The sequence below is a fragment of the Gopherus evgoodei genome, chromosome 6 (genome assembly GCF_007399415.2).
Source record: "Gopherus evgoodei ecotype Sinaloan lineage chromosome 6, rGopEvg1_v1.p, whole genome shotgun sequence".
Classification (NCBI taxonomy): domain Eukaryota; kingdom Metazoa; phylum Chordata; order Testudines; family Testudinidae; genus Gopherus; species Gopherus evgoodei.
Genome location: NC_044327.1, coordinates 56,822,782 through 56,842,606, shown reverse-complemented (window position 1 = coordinate 56,842,606; position 19,825 = coordinate 56,822,782). Strand labels below are relative to the sequence as shown.

General features: G+C 41.7%; 1 protein-coding gene across 1 annotated transcript in view; it reads left to right on the top strand.

Moving 5' to 3' along the window:
- The window catches only part of GRAMD2B (GRAM domain containing 2B), a 73,183-nt gene that overhangs the window by 36,607 nt on the left and 16,751 nt on the right, over nucleotides 1-19,825 (top strand). The window contains exons 2-5 of the mRNA XM_030567136.1: nucleotides 11,971-12,093; nucleotides 13,846-13,933; nucleotides 14,920-14,986; nucleotides 17,365-17,468. Coding sequence (XP_030422996.1) covers nucleotides 11,971-12,093; nucleotides 13,846-13,933; nucleotides 14,920-14,986; nucleotides 17,365-17,468 — 382 coding nt within the window. The remainder of the gene's footprint in view (nucleotides 1-11,970; nucleotides 12,094-13,845; nucleotides 13,934-14,919; nucleotides 14,987-17,364; nucleotides 17,469-19,825) is intronic.

Below are 19,825 nucleotides of genomic sequence, written 5' to 3'. Positions count from 1 at the left end.
ACAGAGAGGGAACCTAGAAATGCATCTGGGGAAGGTTCTATAGCAGCAGCATGTTTAGCAGAGGCATCAGCAAACGCGTTACCTTTAGCAACATCAGTGTCTGCCATCGAGTGGCCAGGGCACTTAACAATAGCCAGGGCAGAGGGAAGTAAAACTGCATACAGGAGAGCAGCGATATAGGGGCCGTTCTTAATAGGGGTACCGGCAGATGTAAGGAAACCCCGAGCTTGCCAGAGGGTACCAAAGTCATGTACAACCCCAAAAGCATAGCGAGAGTCAGTGTAAATGGTGGCGGAGCGTCCCTCAGCCAAAAAGCAGGCACGAGTGAGGGCAACTAATTCAGCAACTTGTGCTGAGGTTACAGAAGGTAAAGGTGCAGCTTCTAGGGTTTCAGAGAGTGACACTACAGCGTCACTGGGAGATTACCTTGGTTGTCTCGAAAACAGGAACCATCTGTAAACAAAACAAGGTCAGAGTTAGGGAGAGGGACATCAGAAAGGTCAGAGCGCGGGACGGTGATAGCACAGACAGTTGCAAGGCAGTCATGAGGATCACCGTCTTTAGACAAAGGAAGGAGAGTGGCAGGATTTAACTGAGAACAGCGCTTTATAGTGATATATGAGGCCGACAGCAGTAGACGTTCATACCTGGTAAGGCGAGCGGAGGAGAGGTGGCTTGTATTGCGTTGTAACAGCAGAGTTTCTACAGAGTGAGGGACCATGAGAGTAAGGGGGGGAGCGAAGGACAAGGGATTCAGACATTTCGACTAAGTGTGCTGCAGCAGCCACAGCACGCAGGCGGGGGGGCAGGCCTTGGGCCACAGGGTCCAAAGTGGCAGAGAAATAAGCTACTGGGCGATTCCTGCCTTCGTGCACCTGAGGTGAGAACTCCTAGTGCACATCCAGATTGTTCATGGCAGAAAAGGGTAAAAGGCTTAGAGTAGTCTGGCAGCCCTAAAGCGGGGGCCGAAGCCAAACTTTGTTTCAGGGAAACAAAGGCAGAGTCTGCTTCAGGTGGCCATGGCATGGGATTAGGCACAGAGAGTCGAGTGAGTTCATGTAGAGGTTTTGCAAGGGAGGCGTATTGGGGAATCCATTGCCTGCAAAATCCAGTCATGCCTAAAAATTTTTGGACCTGGTGTGGAGTGCAGGGTCGGGGAAAGCTAAGAATAGCCTGGACGTGGGTGGGAGAAAGCGTACGGGAACCCTGGGAGAGGAGAAAACCAAGGTATGTGACAGAGGTTTGACAAAGCTGTAGTTTAGAGCGAGAAGCCTTGTGGCCTTTGTTTGCTAGGGCAGTAAGGAGCACTAAAGAATCAGTTTCTGAGGCAGATAACGAGGGGGAACAGAGGAGCAGATCATCTACATGTTGGACTAGAGTGGACCCAGATGGGAAAACAAGGTCAGCTAGGTCTCGGGCTAATGGTCTCGGCCAATGGTCTCGGTCAGCTAGGTCTCAGGCCTGGGAGAAATAAGATGGACTTTCTGTATACCCCTGAGGGAGCGTGGTCCATGTATATTGCTGTCCCCTGTAGGAAAAGGCAAAGAGGTACTGGGAATCAGGGTGAACCGGAACAGAAAAGAAAGCAGAACACAAATGAATAACAGTAAAATGAGTTGCAGCTGGTGGAATAGAAGCCAGGATCATTGCTGGGTTTGGGACAACAGGAAAAATGGGTATGACAATACGATTAATGGCTCGAAGGTCCTGAACAAATCGCCATGATTTGCCATCAGCTTTTCGAACGGGGAGGATAGGAGTGTTACAGGGACTGGAACAGGGAACAATAATGCCTTGCTCCTGCAGGGCAGTTATGACCGGAGCAATGCCAGCCTCTGCCTCAGGGTTTAAAGAGTACTGAGATAGGCGAGGCAGGGGTTTGGAAGAGTCAACAGTAATGCAGACAGGATCAGTATTTAAGCGGCCCACCTCAGAGGGATGGGTTGGCCACAGAGAGGATGGGACCTGCGAAATTAGGTGCTCAAGGGGCAGGACCAGTGGGCAACAAGGGACCGGAGTAGAAAGGGATGTTTCAGACAGCAGGGAGGCTACAGAATCACTCAGGGAAGACTGGGGAATTTGTAAATAGACCCCATCCAGGGAACAGTATATGGTGCAGCCAAGCTTACATAACAGATCCCGACCCAAAAGGTTTATCGGAGTGGAATCAGAGAGAAGGAAGGCATGATCCGCAGAAAGGGGACCAACCTGGACCGGTAGAGGTTTGAAAGGGGATAAGGGGTTGGGACTCCCGTAATGCCCACAGCAGACACGGTTTTTCCGGAGCGGGGAACCTCAGGCAGGTCGGTAGTACGAACTGCAGAGAGCGAAGCTCCTGTGTCAACAAGGAAAGGGAGAGAAAGATCTTTGATAGTTAACACACACTCACCCGTGGGAGTGAGAGGTAGTAAAGGGGCTAAAATTTCCTGAGGTTCCCCGGTGTCCCGTCATTGTTGTGGGGCAAAGTAAGGCTGGGGGCTGACTGGCTGTGCTGGCAGGGGGTTTAACTGGTTGTTCACAGAGTTACCAGGCCAGCTTGGACACTCATTCTTCCAATGTCCCGGCTGTTTACAGTAATTACAAACATCCCCATAACCCGAAAATCCAGTTCCCTGTTCCCTCCCACGACCACGTCCCCCCCGTCCTCGTCCCTGGTATTTTCCCCATCCCCGGTACTGTTTGCCCTGCCCTGAATAATGCTGTATTTGCAAGGCCATTAACTGCTGAGCTGATTGCTCTTCCTTCCTTTTAAAGTACGTTGGCAGTGCTCTGCCACTGTTTGCAATTTGTCCATGGTTTCGGTCTCCCATCCAACACTTATTCGTTTTAGCAGATTGCCAATAGCAGGCAGGAGGCCATTAACAAATGCACTAGCCAGGGCGCCCTGTCCATTTGTATCTGGTTGCTGTATACCAGAATGTTGCAGAAAAATGTCAGTTAGCCGGGTGCGATAGTCGCCCGGGTTTTCTCCCTGTCGTTGCTTACAGCTATTTATGGCAGTCCAGTTGGTTTTAGGAGTCCATACCCGAGGGATGGCTTCAAATAGATTTTTAGCTCGTTCCTTACACTTCTTTCGGTATTCAGCAGTAGGACCAGTGTCTGGCAAAGTAGAGTGGCGGTCAGCAGCGGGCCAATCTCCTGCTGTGAGCCATTTATCATGCTCATTAGGGGCTGTTACAAGTAGCTTGCACAGCTGCAGGAGGTCTGCCTCAGAGGGTTCATAGGTATCACACCCTAACAAAAATTCCTCTGCAAATTTCATAGGATTTTCTCAGGGCTTTGGAAAGCCTTTTATAATTGAAAGGAGCTTAGTTCGAGTCCAGGGTTTATAGCTCCAAGTGGGACCCCCATCCTGGCCCCCAGTATGCAGGATTCGGAGGGGAGCCTGGATATTTTTAAGGCCTAAGCGTGAACTTTTACGAGGCAGAATTAGTCCAGAGGAATGGGCCTCGGCAGTACCGGATGGTCCAGACGGGTCCGAACTGGAGATCTCTGGGAATTGTTCCTGATCTGGGAGATCTGGTAACAGTTGTTCCTGAGCTGGGGGCGTGGGTGGCTGTCTATTGATTCGACGCAAGGCTGCCAGGCCAATTAATGCGTCTTCTTCATCCTCATCCCCGGAATCTAGCAAGGGGTTTTCTTCATCTTTTCCCACCCGGAGACAGGAGTATGAAGAGGGGTCTGCTTGGAGAACAGGGTAAAGGGGAGCGCTCGGTCTAGTGGTGGGAGAGGAGTTTTCCAATAAAGATTTTAACTTATCATTTGAATCTTTGAGAGAGGCGAGTTTCGATTCTGTCCATCTACGATTTGCCTCTTCCCACCATTGCATGAAACAATTGACTTCTCCTTTTGCCAATTTAGTTTTAGATTGGCCGAGTTTGTCCTTTAAGACATCTACTCGATCCTTATCCCAAGATCCTAACAGTGGCCACTGAGTTTTGGGATCTCCCTGAGTTAGCCTAGACCATTTTTCCAGAAACTTACAGGAGTCTAGACCTTTCCTAAAATACATAAAATGAGCCGGAGTTCCTTTAGGGAACTGCCCCGGCTTAGACGTCTGGTTACCCATACAGGAGGACTTCACACACCAATCGCACAAGAAGGAAATTAGGGTTCGTCAGAGCGATGCCCAGTGCAACACAGAAAAGGAGCCCACAGGCTACTGCCTCAATCGCCCTTGCTTTCACACTAAGGGTTTTACCCAAGGTGTGGTGCGGCTGCGATTGTGCAGATTTCACTCACTCAGACCGCAGGGACAGGAACCCCTTGGTCGGCCGATCCCCAGATAGAGACGGCACCCAGACTCAAACACTCCACAGGGAGGACGGATAGACACAGAGACAGGACAGTCCTCAGTCCGGACAAAACACAGAAATAATTACCTGACCAGAATCCTGATGTCAGATCCCGGGATCCCTACCAGAACAGAGTGCGAACCAACAGGTTCGATGGCGTAGACTTCACTGTGGTCATGCGCCTTTCCGTTCTAGTGGAGGACCGCTTGGGCCAAGTGCCCAGGTGCCGGCTGCCACGGTCGTCCTACACAAACTGTCAGGAATCACACAGCCCCAGTGAAGACGGTTGCCATCTCGGTGGAACCTCCAAATTGTGAGTCCTGATTCTAACTTTGACAGTACATTTCATCTAGCCTAGTTACATCCATTTCTGGCTGGGAATAGTCTGCTATAGGTGTCTCCTTGCATGACGGTAGCTCTAGCTCTCCCTGGGCAGCCCCTCTTGGATCACCCAAACCCCCTCTTTTCTAGGCCCTCTGTGTCGTAATGGTTTAGTATCCTTGTTTGATCCTAGGCCTAGGCTTGGGAAGAGTAAATCATTCTTAGTTTGGCTGGAGCTCGGTAGGAAGTATTCCCCAATAAACAGCTTCCCCATGGTTTCCACAAGGGCTCTTATCTGTGTCATTGTTTTGCTTTCCCTGCTTGGTCCTTTTAATAACCCCACATCAAGTAACCCCACATAACTAAATACACAGGGTACATCTGTGCTGTAATTAAACACCTGCAGCTGGCCCACGTCAGCTGACTGGTGGGGCTGTAAAATTGCAGTGTAGACTGTCAGCAGATCCTGTGAGGGGAAAGGGTCCCAGAGCCCAGGCTCCGGCCTAAGCCTGAATGTCTACAGCACAGTTTTACTGCCTGAGCCCCATAAGCCCAAGTCAGTGGACTTGAGCCACTCATGTTTAATTGCAGTGTAGACAGTCACATGCACCATATTCATAAAAATAATAGATATTTCCTTGTAACCTCATACACCAACCAATAAAGACATGGGCCACGGATGACTGGCAGATTAAATGTAACGGTAGAAAGCGTCCCATTATGCTATTGTGAAGGAAGTCCCTTAAATATCTAGGAGTGTAAAAATAATCTGGGTAACGGGTAGACATGTTGCAGTTGTCCAGCATTCTAGATGGAATTGATTGGATTCAAAACTAGACAAAATATTGGTGTGTCATGGCATTGTAAACCAGTGAAGTCATTTTCTAATCTATTCAGAATTAGAAAATATTCAACAAACACTGCAAATGAACGAATGGCAGCCTTTGTGGTGGTGGAGTTTCGGAACTGGCCATCCAAGCATCATGTTTTTGGTCTAAATGGATGAGATCCCACTTAATAAACAAGCAGCTAGTGGGACACTACTTAAGATAGCTTTTGATCTCCGAGAGAGGGTGGACTTGAAAGGTGAGAGTAGCCAGTCTAGGGAAATATAAGCAAACCTACAGAATATTAAGGATCTACATAATACGCTTCTGTGTGTTCTAGGGATTGTTTCATTTTTGCTGAATTATGTGTTGAGAACTAAAAAAATTCAAATTTATTGGACCTTTCTCAGAACACATAATGAATGCCTATAGTGCATTGGTCAAATAGCACTGAATATTTGTAAGCAACTTTCATTCAACATCTACCAAAACATCCAAAAAGCAGTCTTTGGTGAGTGCAAAGGGAACAGGATGTAGTGTAGGTTTTTAGTAGCAATTACACTTCATAACAGTTTTTCAAAGGAAAAATATTCAAATAAATTTCCATTGTAATCAACTTAATACAATTTCTGCGACATAGGTTAGCTACAAGTCTGAGTGGCTGATCTTCTGAATTCAGAAGGAACTTTCTTTCTGTAGCATAAAGAACTTAAGCTCCCAGATCTGCCACTCGTTTTCTGTGTTTATATAGTGTATAAAAGAGACAAGATCCATTTCCCATGACTTTTAAAATGTGCTGGCTAATGATGGGTCTCTGTACACTTCATTAGAGACACATTCAGTTTGCTGCTTTTTGTTAATATATTTCCTTGCTCTTTTTTCTTTTACTGTGAATTAATCTTATGTTCCATTCTTGGTGTATATTATGGTTATGTACTGTAACCTACTGTTTTTCTAATACAGAGTTCATATCCTTTTAATGTCACTAATTTTATGTTATTTTAACTGTGACTCATCATTGAAGATGAATCTCTACAACTTTAAAATGTATTCCCTTTGTGCCATAATAAACCTGAAAGGTTTTTTTTTGTTGTTTGTTTTTTTAAGGGGGTGGCATGTCTGAAAAGTAGGTAGGGTTTGTTGTGTTGGTTTTTTTTTTTTTTGTCTTTTGCATGTTCATCTTGAAGCAGATATTCTGTCAGCATTAGACTTGTGCGTTTAAAAATATATACTTGCAACAAACTCAAAATCTTGATATTTCACCTCGATATGTACAAAAATGGTCCACTTGCATGAAAACCCTCTTAAGCAAAATGACACCTACCATAACACTTTTTTGGTCTTTTTTGAGGTGGAGTGAGCTACTTTCTCTCAATAATTGCTCTGTTAGACTAGACTGAAATCTTCAAATTGCAAAACTTTAGAACACTAGAGCTAAATCTAATCTCCTGTATATCACAGGCCACCAACATCACACTCACACTAAATCCAACAACTGAAATGAGACTCTCAGGAAACTAGACTATTGTATGCTACAGGCAGAGAACTGGGTGGACTAAGGGGCAGCAGTGTCTAAGGAGCCTAAAATGGCAGAGGAATTACACACTATTGCTGATATTTTACAGCTGTGGTGAGTTAGTTTCCTGAGAGATTTGTAGGCTCATATGAGAGGAAATGAAGATTTACTCCTTTGTACTGAATTTCTGATTGCATGAGCTAGGTGAATGTGGCAGTGGTGTTTGGTGGAGGGTATATATGAAGCATACGTAGGAAGGCATGTGTAGCTATGATCCATGAAACACATTTGCAGGAGTGGAGTCTACTTAAACTTCTTTACTTTAATCAGGTGCACCAATACATGGGCAAGACTCTCCCTCTTCTTCCTGGAGGCAAGGCCTGAGTGGAGGGGAAAGGATTTTGGCTGCTTTTAGAGATGCAGTGAAAAGAGCCCAGCTCTTCTCCCTCCCTCCTCACCCCCCCGAACAAGTAAAAGGAATAACATAGTACCACGCTTCTTCAATCCCTAAAACACTTTTTACCACCCCATATCCTCAGGGAGCTGCACCTTTATGCTAGGAAAGGCATGCATGGGCAGAGCCTTGTGACTTTGGAATGGTGGCTGGAGTTACTGTTGGTAGAGAAGGCAAGGGGTTGAATGATGATAGAGTCAAGGGAAGGGAATTTTAGGTGTGAAGTCATTTATACCACAGTTCCAAAGTTAAAGCAAGCGGAGAGGAGAGAGTAATTGAAAGAGAGAAAAAAAAACAAGATGGGAACAAAAATACTCAATGGATCATAGGTTGTAAAGGATTTGAAGATGGGCAGGAATTTTGCTCTTATGGGTTGTTACAGGAAAAAGGAAGAGGTGAAAAGGGTATGTGTATGTTATACAGAGAGATTTAATGGCTTATCTTTATCTTGTTGAGCCTCATGAGAAATCTGAATAACTGCATGATGCTTCATTGTTCCTCATCCTTCCTTCCAGTTGTTTTTGTGTCCCTACTTAACTCCTGTCAACTTTCTCTGTAAGCAGCACTGTAACCTCTTTATATAGCTTTTTACAGTGCCCAGTCTGGTGTGACCCTGATTCCTACTGTGACCTCTCAACATGGCAGTAATATAAATAACAATCCTACATCCAGTTAAGAGTTACTTAAATTCAAGGTGTGTACACACAGACTCCCCAATCCCAACACTGCCTGCTTCCTTCTCAGGCAAGTTACTTCTCCTGGGAAGCTTAAGAACTTCTGGGGGGAAAGAGACTGACAGTTGACTACCTCCTGAAGCCATCATAAGAAGTGGCTAAAGGACCACTAGGCCTTTCTATTCCCCTAAAATAGACCAGGTTGTGGCTGTAGTGGGAGGGAGCGTCCCTGGCCAGGCCAGGTCCTGACCAAAGTCCTCTCTGAGGTTCATGCCCATTGGAACTAAATAAACTGCTGGTCTGGGTTCTTGATGATATCAAAGGTTTGTGCTACCCAGCACCTGTAGAGTTCTGGTTCAGGTTAGATCAGCAGTCATTGAAAGCTGTTACCTCTGGTCAGACAAAATTGACGTCCGTTGGTGAAACAGTGTGGAAACTTGCTGTGTTGATCCTTGTGCTTTGACTCCTCTATGAGTAAATGGAATTTTCCTTAGTCAGTTTGGTATCTTTTTTTCATGGGCATTAAATTCACTGGGTGTGAGACTGGTTGCTCAACAGGTGGGTGTTCTCTCAAGCTTTCATATTTACAAATCCCAATGTAAATAAGGCACAAGGCTCTGTTTATTTGTGTCCTATAAAATAAACATTGGTAATCAGCTGCTGGCTGAGAGAATGTGGTAGATTTGCATAAGCATTTTGCAATGTTTCTCTCCTGACCTCACTCTGCCAAGTCAGGTAGACACTTTTTTGATTTTTGTGCAATTCCAAATGAAAATATGAGATTGACGTCAGTCTGAGATGTCCTATGCTAATATGAATGACAAGGTCTTGGTATAGTAACTAAAATATCTACCAAAACTTTTAATTGAAGTTACATTGCAAAATGTCATTATCAAAATGATGGTCTGGACTGCGGTTGCCTTGCCATCTGTATAACCATTGTAAAATTGCATACAGATCTATTAAAAACTACACGGAGAGGTCTCTTATAAATTGGGGTCATCCAGGACCACCTTGAAGGAACACAGTTAATGTTGACAGATGCAACATTTACCCTACTTATTTTCATTGCTGTTTGTTGGCAAATTTCTAATTTCTTTCTTTCTAGGATTTGATCCCCAAAATAAGAGATGCATGTGGTAGCTTACTAAAAAACCTAAGCAACTTTATAACTAAAATCCATGCATACCAGAGGATTCTGCCCTCAACTGATTTCTTTTTTAAAAAAAAATCTATCAGCTTCTGTCATAAACAGATAGTTAAGGGTTAATGTCTCTTTTACCTGTAAAGGGTTAAGAAGCTCAGTGAACCTGGCTGACGCCTGACCAGAGAACCAATAGGAGGACAAGATACTTTAAATCTTGGTGGAGGGAAGTCTTTGTTTGTGCTTTTTGTGGTGTTGGTTGTTCGCTCTCGGGACTGAGAGGAACAGGACCTCATTCCAGGTTCTCCAGTCTTTCTGAATCAATCTTTCATGTTTCCAAATAGTAAGTAATAGCAGGCAAGGCGGATTAGTCTTATATTTGTTTTCTCAACTAAATGTGTCTCTTTTTGCTGGAAGGATTTTTACCTCTGTTGCTGTAACTTTGAATCTCAGGCTGGGGGGGCGGGAGGAGGCCCTCTAATCTATATGAATCTGAGTACCCTGTAAAGCATTTTCCATTCTGATTTTACAGAGATAAATTTTACCTTTTCTTTCTTTAATTAAAGCTCTCTTTTTAAGAACCTAATTGATTTTTCCTTGTTTTAGAATCCAAGGGACTGAGTCTAAACTCACTAGGGATTGGTGGGGGGAAAGCAGGGGGGATGATTAATTCCTCCTTGTTTTAAGATCCAAGGAGTTTGGATCGGTGTGAAGCTTCCCAAGGCAACCCAGGGAAGGGAGAGTCTGGGGGGGGGGAAAGGAGGGGGATAGTTAAATTCTCCTTATTTTAAGACTCAAGGGGTTTGGGTCTTGGGTTCCCTAGGGAAGGTTTTAGGGAAATAGAAGTGTGCCAGACTTCTAGCTGGTGGCAGCGTACCAAATTTAAGCGAGTAATTTAAGCTTAAAAGTGATCATGCAGGTCCCCACTTCTTAAACCCTAAAGTTCAAAGTGGGGGAAAAACCTTGACAGCTTCCAGTGTGGAACAGTATTAAACAATGGATGGGGATGGGGAAAGAGGCTTAAAAATACAGATGGTTGGACAGCCTCCTCCTTTTGCCTTTAGACTTGAACCCATGAGTGAGTGTGTGTGTGTGTGTGTGTGTGTGTGTGTGTGTGTGTGTGTGTGTGTGTGTGTATAATATTTTTTTTTTAAAAATCTAGAATAGTGTTAAGCATCAGGGCAAATTTTGCAAAGGGTTGTGTATTTGTTTAAATTTGGCTACCATTTTGCCTACCATATAACTTAATTAGTATGGTAGTATATGTGTTTGCCATGGGAAAGATGGATTTCAGTCTCATACACAGGCTATTAAACACAGATCCTGTATTGTGACCTAGGTCACCTTCATAAACCTGACAGATGCTTCTTCTCTAAAATAGAATAAAAATGCTTTCATGGAAACTTTGTAGTAAGTAGTGACTGAGGGGTCAAACGAGACCTATTGGTTCCAGTTAAGAGGAACTCTGCCTTAACACATTCTTTATAGCCAATTATAATAAAATCAAGTTAAGTAAAATATAACTTGTAGGCTGACTAGAAAATTTAAAAAATTCTAACCACTGAACTCAGTTAAGCACTGAAGTCATTTAGTTTAGATTTATTCTTTTACTACTTGGAGCCAAAGCTGGACTATAAATACGATTGATTTGTGTAATACTAGCACTTTTTCATTTCTGGTCATTTTCCCCCATTGCTAGAATTTCAATGCTACAGCTCATGTTGCTCAGGTGATATCAAGTCTGTGATTGGAGATTTTTTCCAGGACACTAAATGACAGTGTGTACTAAATAGTTACATTTTTGCATTAAGGTGTACTCTACATTGAATATTATACTTTGATAGATCTGTTGGCATTAAATTTCCCAATTAAATGGATTTTAAGAGCTGTTGCTGTGTACTTAAGTACAAGGAACAAGATAAGCTCCTTGTTTGCTTTATTTGAAAGCTTTATAAAGTATGACATTTGAACACTGCTGTAGAAAACAAAGCAGTTCCACATTCATATGTAGGGTTTGAGGTTATCCCTCAGCTAGATTGGCGTTTTTATCAAAATGATAGGGGGGGTTGTTTTTGTTTTGTTTTTTTTAACTTTCCCACATGTTAGTGAGAATCCTCACAAAGATCTTTGAAAGTGCTCTTTTACTGATGTCTTTAACTTGGGGCTTACTGGTGGGTTATGCAATATGACCTGATAAGGCTTTATAGCTACACTTTGTACATTTTGCTGCATCCTAGAAAATGAGACAACTTTTTTTGAAATACATGTCGTGGAAAGGGTTTAACAGAAAAAACTATATTTATGTTTGCTATTTATAGAACTAATCAGAAAAAACATGGTGAGGAGGACTTTTGTCAATTTCAAAACAGTAAACATTTTCAAAGGAGCACTTAGATACTACAGTGCCTGGTGCTATGTAGACATTAGCTGATCTAGAAGGTTATTTTAAGTTCCTATGTTAGGATGACAGACTGACGATTAAAGCTCTAAGTAAACAAGAGTGGAGGCTATGCATTTAGTTTTCCCAAGTATGATCAATGATACAATAATGCCTATTGTTAAAATCTTTATATGTTAAAATCTAAAATTAATGGCTGGAAATACACGTCAGACAATTTTCTTTTTTAGATCATTTTGCAGTGGCTTTTGTTTTTTGACCTTGTTATGAATCCTCAGATAAAGAGAATCTCTCTCTCTCTCTCTCTCTCTCTCTCTCTCTCTCTCTCTCTCTCTCTGCAGTTCAGATGGAGAATATGGTGCAGAGGAAAAAAAGAAGGCTGGAAAATCACCCAGCCTATTGCCACAGACCCCTACTAGTGAGGCTGAATGTTTTGATGACCGGAAAAAAGCTGGTGCCACTAGGTAATGTCAGAATACTGACTAGCAGAAACTGAGCAGCAATAAAAATTGCTGAGACCCATCCAAAAAAAATGCTTTGAAACAAGATAAATATTTACTACACACAAGGTCCTGGTTGTGGCCCAGCTTGTGCCACTGTGCAAGGGAATAATGGGGTATCAGTGCTCATTTGTGCCAGCTATTGGAACATAGAAAGGAGCATTTCAGGGGAAGAACAACCTCCTTGGGGCTTCTACATCCAACCCCCTATGCAAGTAGTTGGGAAAGGATAGGATGAGGTAGGTTGTGGGCAGAACCAGCTGGCATAGTTGTACTGGCATGCCAAGGGAAGTACACTACACAGATCTAGACCTGGTGCAGGTTACTTCCATTGCAGAACAGGGAGAGACTGGCTGCCAGGATTTGTCTGGCTCCAGGGCTACTCCTGGTGCAGCAGAATGTTGTAGAGTCCTTTGCTCATGACAAAGGTATAACTGAGCCCTAATATGGGATTTCTGTGATAAGAATCTTCTGTCTCCAACCCCTCAATCACACCATTCTTATAGGGAAACAGGATTCAGTGATAGCAATCTCTGTAACAGTATATACTAGGTCTTGTGAAAACATTAAATCAGAGTTTGGGTGGCAGGGAATACCAATAACTCCTCCAAAACAAAGGCTGTGATGTTTTTAAAATCCTATTCAAACAGCTAGATTACTCGCTTATAACCATGGGGTGTAAGTCCTAATAGCGTGTCTTCTTGCCTATTCCTTAGATGACCAATGCAACAACCAACCTAAGATCACAGATTTGCTTACAAGGCAAACACACATGAGCCTATTACATCTTCTTGCACATACTGTGTTTTCCCTGCTCCTTCATGTAAAACTCTTGAGGACGTACAAGAATTTTCACTGTAGACTGCACCTCTCCAGTCAGACATCTCTGTCCCACGAAAAATTTACCCGATAGTCCCTGTACAGTGTTTTTTATAGGGTCAATATTCTTACTATCATTCAAGATTTGAACCCATGACCCACATGATGATTTAACATAAAACAAGAACCAGGGATCACCCAATAAAATCAATAGGCAGCGAATTAAAAACCAATATAAGGACTGGGCATTGTGTGAAGAAGTACTTCAGTCTGTGGAACTAATTGCCAGGGTATGTTATGAAGGCCTTAACTATAACTAGGCTAAAAAAAAATTAGATAAATTCATAGAGGATATGTTCATCAGTGGCTATTAGCCAAGATGATCATGGATGCAACCCCTTGCTCTGGGTGTCCCTAAGGCTCTGTCTGCCAGATGCTGGGACTAGACAACAGGGGATGGATCATGTGATAACTGCCCTGTTCTGTTGATTCCTTCTGAAACATCTAGCATTGGCTACTGTCAGAAGACAGGATACTGGGCTAGATAGACCAGTATGGGCATTCTTATGTTCTTCTATCCAAAAGAAAAGCCATATACTTTGTTCACCTTATTGGCAAAGACTACAAAAGAAACTAACAGTAGTAGTTAACTTTCCAAACAAGAAATGAACATTCCCTCTAATGTTAAAAGGTTTTCACTGAGCTGTGAGACCTAGCCTGTTGTGAAACTGATGTTAACTGTCCTTATCTGCTGCTTTGTCATCAAGAGACAGGAGAATAAGAATGAAAGTTAATAAAGGATGAATGTGTGCAATAGACAGAAGTATAGATCCGGATGGTAACAAAACTAATGAAATGACACTAAGCATGGCATTAGGAATGTTTTCATACCCTCAGGACAAAGATCAGTGTGGACAGCCCCCTCCTGACAGCAGATATCAAGAGTGACTCCAAGATTGAAAGGAAAAAACGTGCCTCAAATCAGGTAATACAGCAATAACGTGTGTGTTTTTAGTTAGAATAAATGACTGACTATACTGTCATTGTCTAGCTTGGTAACAGTATTGTTCATTGTATTGTAAGTACTCAAAGTTTGGGCACTGCCACTGGTTTCTTGCCCAATGCCTTTGAGTGAAACATGGTAAGTGCAAAAGTGAAGCATTACTACCAAGTACAGCCACTGAGGATTTGAGACAAAGGAACAATCTTTAACAGGAGCAGAAGATGACTTTTCCAGTTTAGTTCAAAAGATTTTAGAATATCATCCTTCTTTTGGGAAAGTTCACCGATGGGATATTCTCTCCCTCCTCGCCCTTGCCCTCTGCATATCTATTCTAAATATAACACATCAGCTTACTGATGCAGATACACTCATGTGGCAACATCTAGAACATATATTTCTCACTTTGAAATGTTCTTTTGAGGTTTTTTGTTTGCTGTCCTCTGATTAAGCTGGAGTATGGATGTAGTTTTGCCTCCAGAGTTGAGTAGTGTTACTTCATTAGATGGTACAGCTATAGAAGAAAATTCAACCCTAACTATGACATTACAACTAGTGCCACCTCCTCTTCCATCTCTGCAGAAGATAGTGCTTTATCCAGACAGCAGAGCTGGAGGATTCTGTAAAGTTAGCAAAAAGCTCAGTATGGATGTACCACTCTCAAACCACTAAAACTAGTGCTATCTTTCTGTTGTATAAAGGTTGTGCAAACACAAATAAAATATCGCTGAGCTCTCTTCTTTTGAAGTGTTTTTAAAAGAAGAGCTATAAGGCAATCTTTTACTTCCAGAACTCTTGAATTTGAGAATAAGGGGCTATTTATTCATTTAAGTGCATTTCTGTAGCACTAATCACCATAGTATCTGACCATATAGAGGATGCTAAAGGAGAAAGCAAATCTGCAGATTAAGGGGGGTAAATATATTTTAATGAAGGAATAACCAAAATGTGTTTTGTTTGTTTAATTTTAGTTCAAGGCAAATGCTCACTATCACAAGCTATTTCTGGATGTTCCTACTGCAGAGCCACTGAAGCAAAGTAAGTATTGCACCATTATTTTATCTGTCCCAGAATGCAAAGTGAATCCATGACAGGACAATGGAAGCTGTCGGTTACTCAAAATCCACTACGTAAATGAACATCTGTTATAAGAGCAGTTTAGTTGATTGGATTTATATATTCTAAGGCCAGTTCCTCCATCTACTTAGTGTTCCAGTGGGAATCTTGCAGAATTAAACACATCGTTCCTTTGTTTTCAGTTGTCAGGAGATGTTTGTGAATCATAACCTGTGATGTGACAATTTTGCGCATCCAAACAGAAATAACCAAGATTTACACATTCTACTTGGTTACTACTGACTAATACTACCAAAACCTGCAGTAGAGGTGTGAGAGAACTGACCAAATGACTAGTTCGTTCTGAAGACATTCAAGTATGTAAAACTCTTAAAGTTCTGGCACACTTTATGTCCTTTTACCTGGAAATACATAGTGATCAAACTCAATCCCTTTAAATTTCAGGTGTTGGTAAGAAAAGTAGTGGGTTAGAGGGTGTTAAACTTTAAAAGTTTTTATATAGAGCCATAACTATATAAGAGCACAAAAGATGCACAGCTTGTGGCAAGACCTTAAAAGAAGGAATAGCAACTCCGCATGTGGTCAGCATACACTACATAAATGGGGGAGGCGGGATTGTTCTGTAGCCATAACATAAAACGCATCCTATTCAAATGCGTATCTCTCAATCTGGTTTGGGACTAATCTACAGGATTCATATTGTATTTAGTGGGTTTAAGGAGAGAAGTGGCTAACATACCAAGAATTCTTCATGTTTTCAGTATATGGTAACCTGAAATGAGCGTGTAATATTCATAGGAAGTAAGTGAAAGTCATTGTGTAAGGTACTTTAACCTTTGGAAGCTTTTTCACATTGTGTATCTTGCTGTACTCCTCAATGGAAGGTTTTACACTTAAGTGCAGAATGTGTAAGAAACTTCCTGAATTCTTCTTAACATATTTGGCTCATCCCTATTTACAATGCATTTTTAATACCTTGTAAGAGTTTGAACTCTGTTAAACCTTCAAGTTTGAGCTCTAACAAGTTTTCTGTGCATAACCAACTCTTTTGTGTGCTTTTAAAGAGATTTATCAATTTATTTTTATGAATAGCACAGGGCTTTTTTTAAAGCACCTCTGCTCATCTCATGGTTACCAACCCTGCAGGATCATCCTGGAGTCTCCAGAAATTAAAGATTAATCTTTAATTAAAATTGTCATGTGATTAAACCTTTATGTACTTGAAAACTGTTATCATGGGCCCCCCCTCAGTCTTCTCTTTTCCACACTAAACAAACCCAATTTTTTTCAATCTTCCCACATAGGTCAAGACCTTTAATCATTTTTTAGACCTTTAATCACTTTTGTTGCTCTCCTTTGGACTCTCTCCAATTTGTCCAGATCCTTCCTGAAATGTGGTGCCTAGAACTGGACACCAATATGCCGACTGAGGCCTAATCAGCACGGAGTAGAGCGAAAGAATTACTTCTTGTGTCTTGCTTACAACACTCCTGCTAATACATCCCAGAATTATGTTTGGTTTTTTTGCAACAGCTTTACACTGTTGACTTGTATTTAGCTTGTGGTCCACTATGGCCCCCAGATCCCTTTCTGCAGTACTACTTTCTAGGCAGCCATTTCCCATTTTGTATGTGTGCAACCGATTGTTCCTTCCTAAATGGAGTACTTCACATTTGTCCTTATTGAATTTCATCCTATTTACTTCAGACCAGTTTGTCCAGATCATTTTGAATTTTAATCCAATCTTCCAAAGCACTTGCAACCCCTCTCAGCTTGGTATCGTCCGCAAACTTTATAAGTGTACTCTGTATGTCATTATCTAAATCATTGATGAAGATATTGAACAGAACTGGACCCAGAACTGATCCCTGCGGGACCCCACTTGTTATGTCCTTCCAGCATGACTGTGAACCACTGATAACTACTATCTGAGAATGGTTTTCCAACCAGTGTTGCATCCACCTTATAGTAGCTGCATCTAGGTTGCATTTCCCTAGTTTGTTTATGAGAAGGTCATGCGAGACGGTATCAAAAGCTTTACTAAAGTCAAATTATACCATATCTACTGCTTCTCCCTCCAAAACACTCCATCCACAAGGCTTGTTACCCTGTCAAAAAAAGCTATTTGGTTGGTTTGACACAATTTGTTCTTGACAAATCCATTCTAATTGTTCCTTATTATCTTCTAGATGTTTGCAAATTGATTTTTTAATTATTTGCTTCATTATCTTTCTGGGTACAGAAGTTAAGCTGCCTGGTCTGTAATTCTCTAGGTTGTCCTTATTTCACTCCTGCTTTTTTTAAAAAAATTTTTAATGTAATATATCTGTGTTTTATAGGCTTTACCTGCGCTCTACAGAAAGAAATTCTGTACCAAGGAAAGTTATTTATATCTGAAAACTGGATTTGTTTCCATTCCAAGGTCTTTGGTAAAGACACCAAGGTTAGTAGCGTCTCTGTGTGCAAAAAGCAATGTAATTATTTGGGATCTCGGTGATTTCTAGAAATTCCTGCTCTTTTAATATGCACAAGTGGTGTTAAGCCTCTTATCTTCTTGCTTAAGCATTACTGAACACTAGCAACTATATTGCAGTAATGTCCAAAAGCACCAGTCAGCCATTGTGCTGTACAATGTGCAGAAGAAAAGGCATTCAGTATGCAGTGATTAGAGTACTGATAAGCCCACATCATGTTAGTCCCACGTCTGAATTTTTTTTAATGTTTGTTTTTAATTGTTACTTACACTACAAAATCGAGAGGTGTTGCAGGGGACACTCTGGGTAGAAGTGGAAGATAGGAGACAAATAGAAGGGGGAATTAGGAGACAAAGCCAAGAAGCACAATGGGCAGGGAGAGTGTAGTTTGGGCATTGAGGAGGTGTGGGAAGGTAGAAGAAACACATTCTCCCAACCACTGCTGTTACTCCATATGTGAAGTGGCAAAGGGAGGCCATTGGACCCAGCGCTCTGTATTCTTGCCTGTGGGTCTGCTGGGATGGGCAGAGGTGGGTTGTGGAGGTACAGATTTACCCCTATAGCGAGTACCGGCTGTATGGGGAAAGAGTTAGGAGAGATTTTCATGTTTGACGTCAATCTAGTTGTTGGTTGTTGTATCATGGTGTGACAGCTCCAAGCAAGTTTTGGGCCCCATTGTAGTAAGCACTGTACATATGGACAATTAAGAGATGGTCCCTGCTTGAAGAGGTTTCTGTTTTCAACATAAATTTTGCCCTGACTTCTAGTCCTTGGGAGCCCACTGAAACAAATCAGTGTAGCTGAATTTTGGGCAGTTGTTCTTTTCAGTGGGAATACTGTGCCCTGAACGTGTAAAATATTTGTACATGTCCTTGAATGAGAATAAGATTTAGATGCATATCTTTTCCTTCTTCTATAATTACTAGGGTGCTGATGCCATACCTTTTGACTTAGAGAAACGGATTAAAAAGTTATCAGCCTAGGAAGGAAATCAGGTCAAAGGCCTTAATAGGACACCTGATATTTGGAGGAATTTTTTTTAAGAATGTAAAATAGATTTAAAGAATGATTAATGATAAATTGTTCATAATAGTAGCTTATTGCATTTGCAAGGTGTACTATTAGATGACTCAAGTAACTGAGTTATTGTTTGTTGTGAATTAATAGATTGGATTAGTCAATTTTTTGACGTGAATGGGGAAATGGCAGAAATGTTTAACAGCCATTTAGAACAAATAAGGAAGCTGAAATTAACAAAAGGGTCATGTTGTGCCACCCTTGCTCATTGAGTTCAACCTTCCTTGTCAAGTAGTTCCATTGAAATTAATGAAACTACTTGTAGCATAAGCTGATACTCAGCACAAGTAAAAGTGGCAGATTTTGGCCCAAACTCAAGTTCAGCTTTGAAGTATGCAAGCTAACATACATGATGAAATGTAATCCAACACTAAATGGGAGGGATAAACCTGGGAAGTCAGTAATGTGGAAAGAGACTTAGGAATTAGATATTTAGCAATGTGTTATGATTTCAAAATACATCAGTATAGGTTTGGGGCTACATATGGTACACAAAAACATCCCATCATAGTGCAAGGAGATGTATGGTCTCTCTATATGACTGTGATGCAACTGCACCTAGGTTACTTATTGGAAAGATATTGAGAAATTGAAGGAATTCAGAGAAGAACAACAATTCCTGCCTCTTCTGGGCTGTGGAGCAACCACAAACGTTCCCAAGAATGAATCACAATATCTGGTTATGCTGCATAGTCCAAGTTGGCCACAGTTTCAGTCCTCTAGACAGTGAGTATTGCAGATGGATAGCACAGATGAGTAGAAGACAAATGGTCTCACAGTGATTCTCCCTGGTAAACAATTGCTGGCATAAGTGTGTAGGAAATGGGTATTCCGTCCTACTTTATTTTTCCTCTTTTTGAACTAGGATATCAATTAATATCAGTCATGAAAATGGTATTAAGCAGAAACTTCATTAAACTTCAATGCAGTCGGGATGACTCTATTTGATGAAGTTTGCAGAATAGATTTTTAATTGACCTATTTTTATTTAAATATATTTATTTGATAATGCTGACAGTAAGTCATTTTCCAGAAAAAAATTACAAACAAAGCCTTTTAAGAAATTCTTGCCATCTAACTACACAGCATATGATACAATAGCTTGAAGTGGTTTTCATCATATGCAGGGTTTACAGTTTGGTTCGGGGCTCTGAGCACCCTCACAAACTGTTCTAGCACCCCTGAGGAAAGGTAAAGAGAGCAGGTTGAGGTAAGCAGGCTATTTTCAGTAGAGATTTAAAGAAGTGGG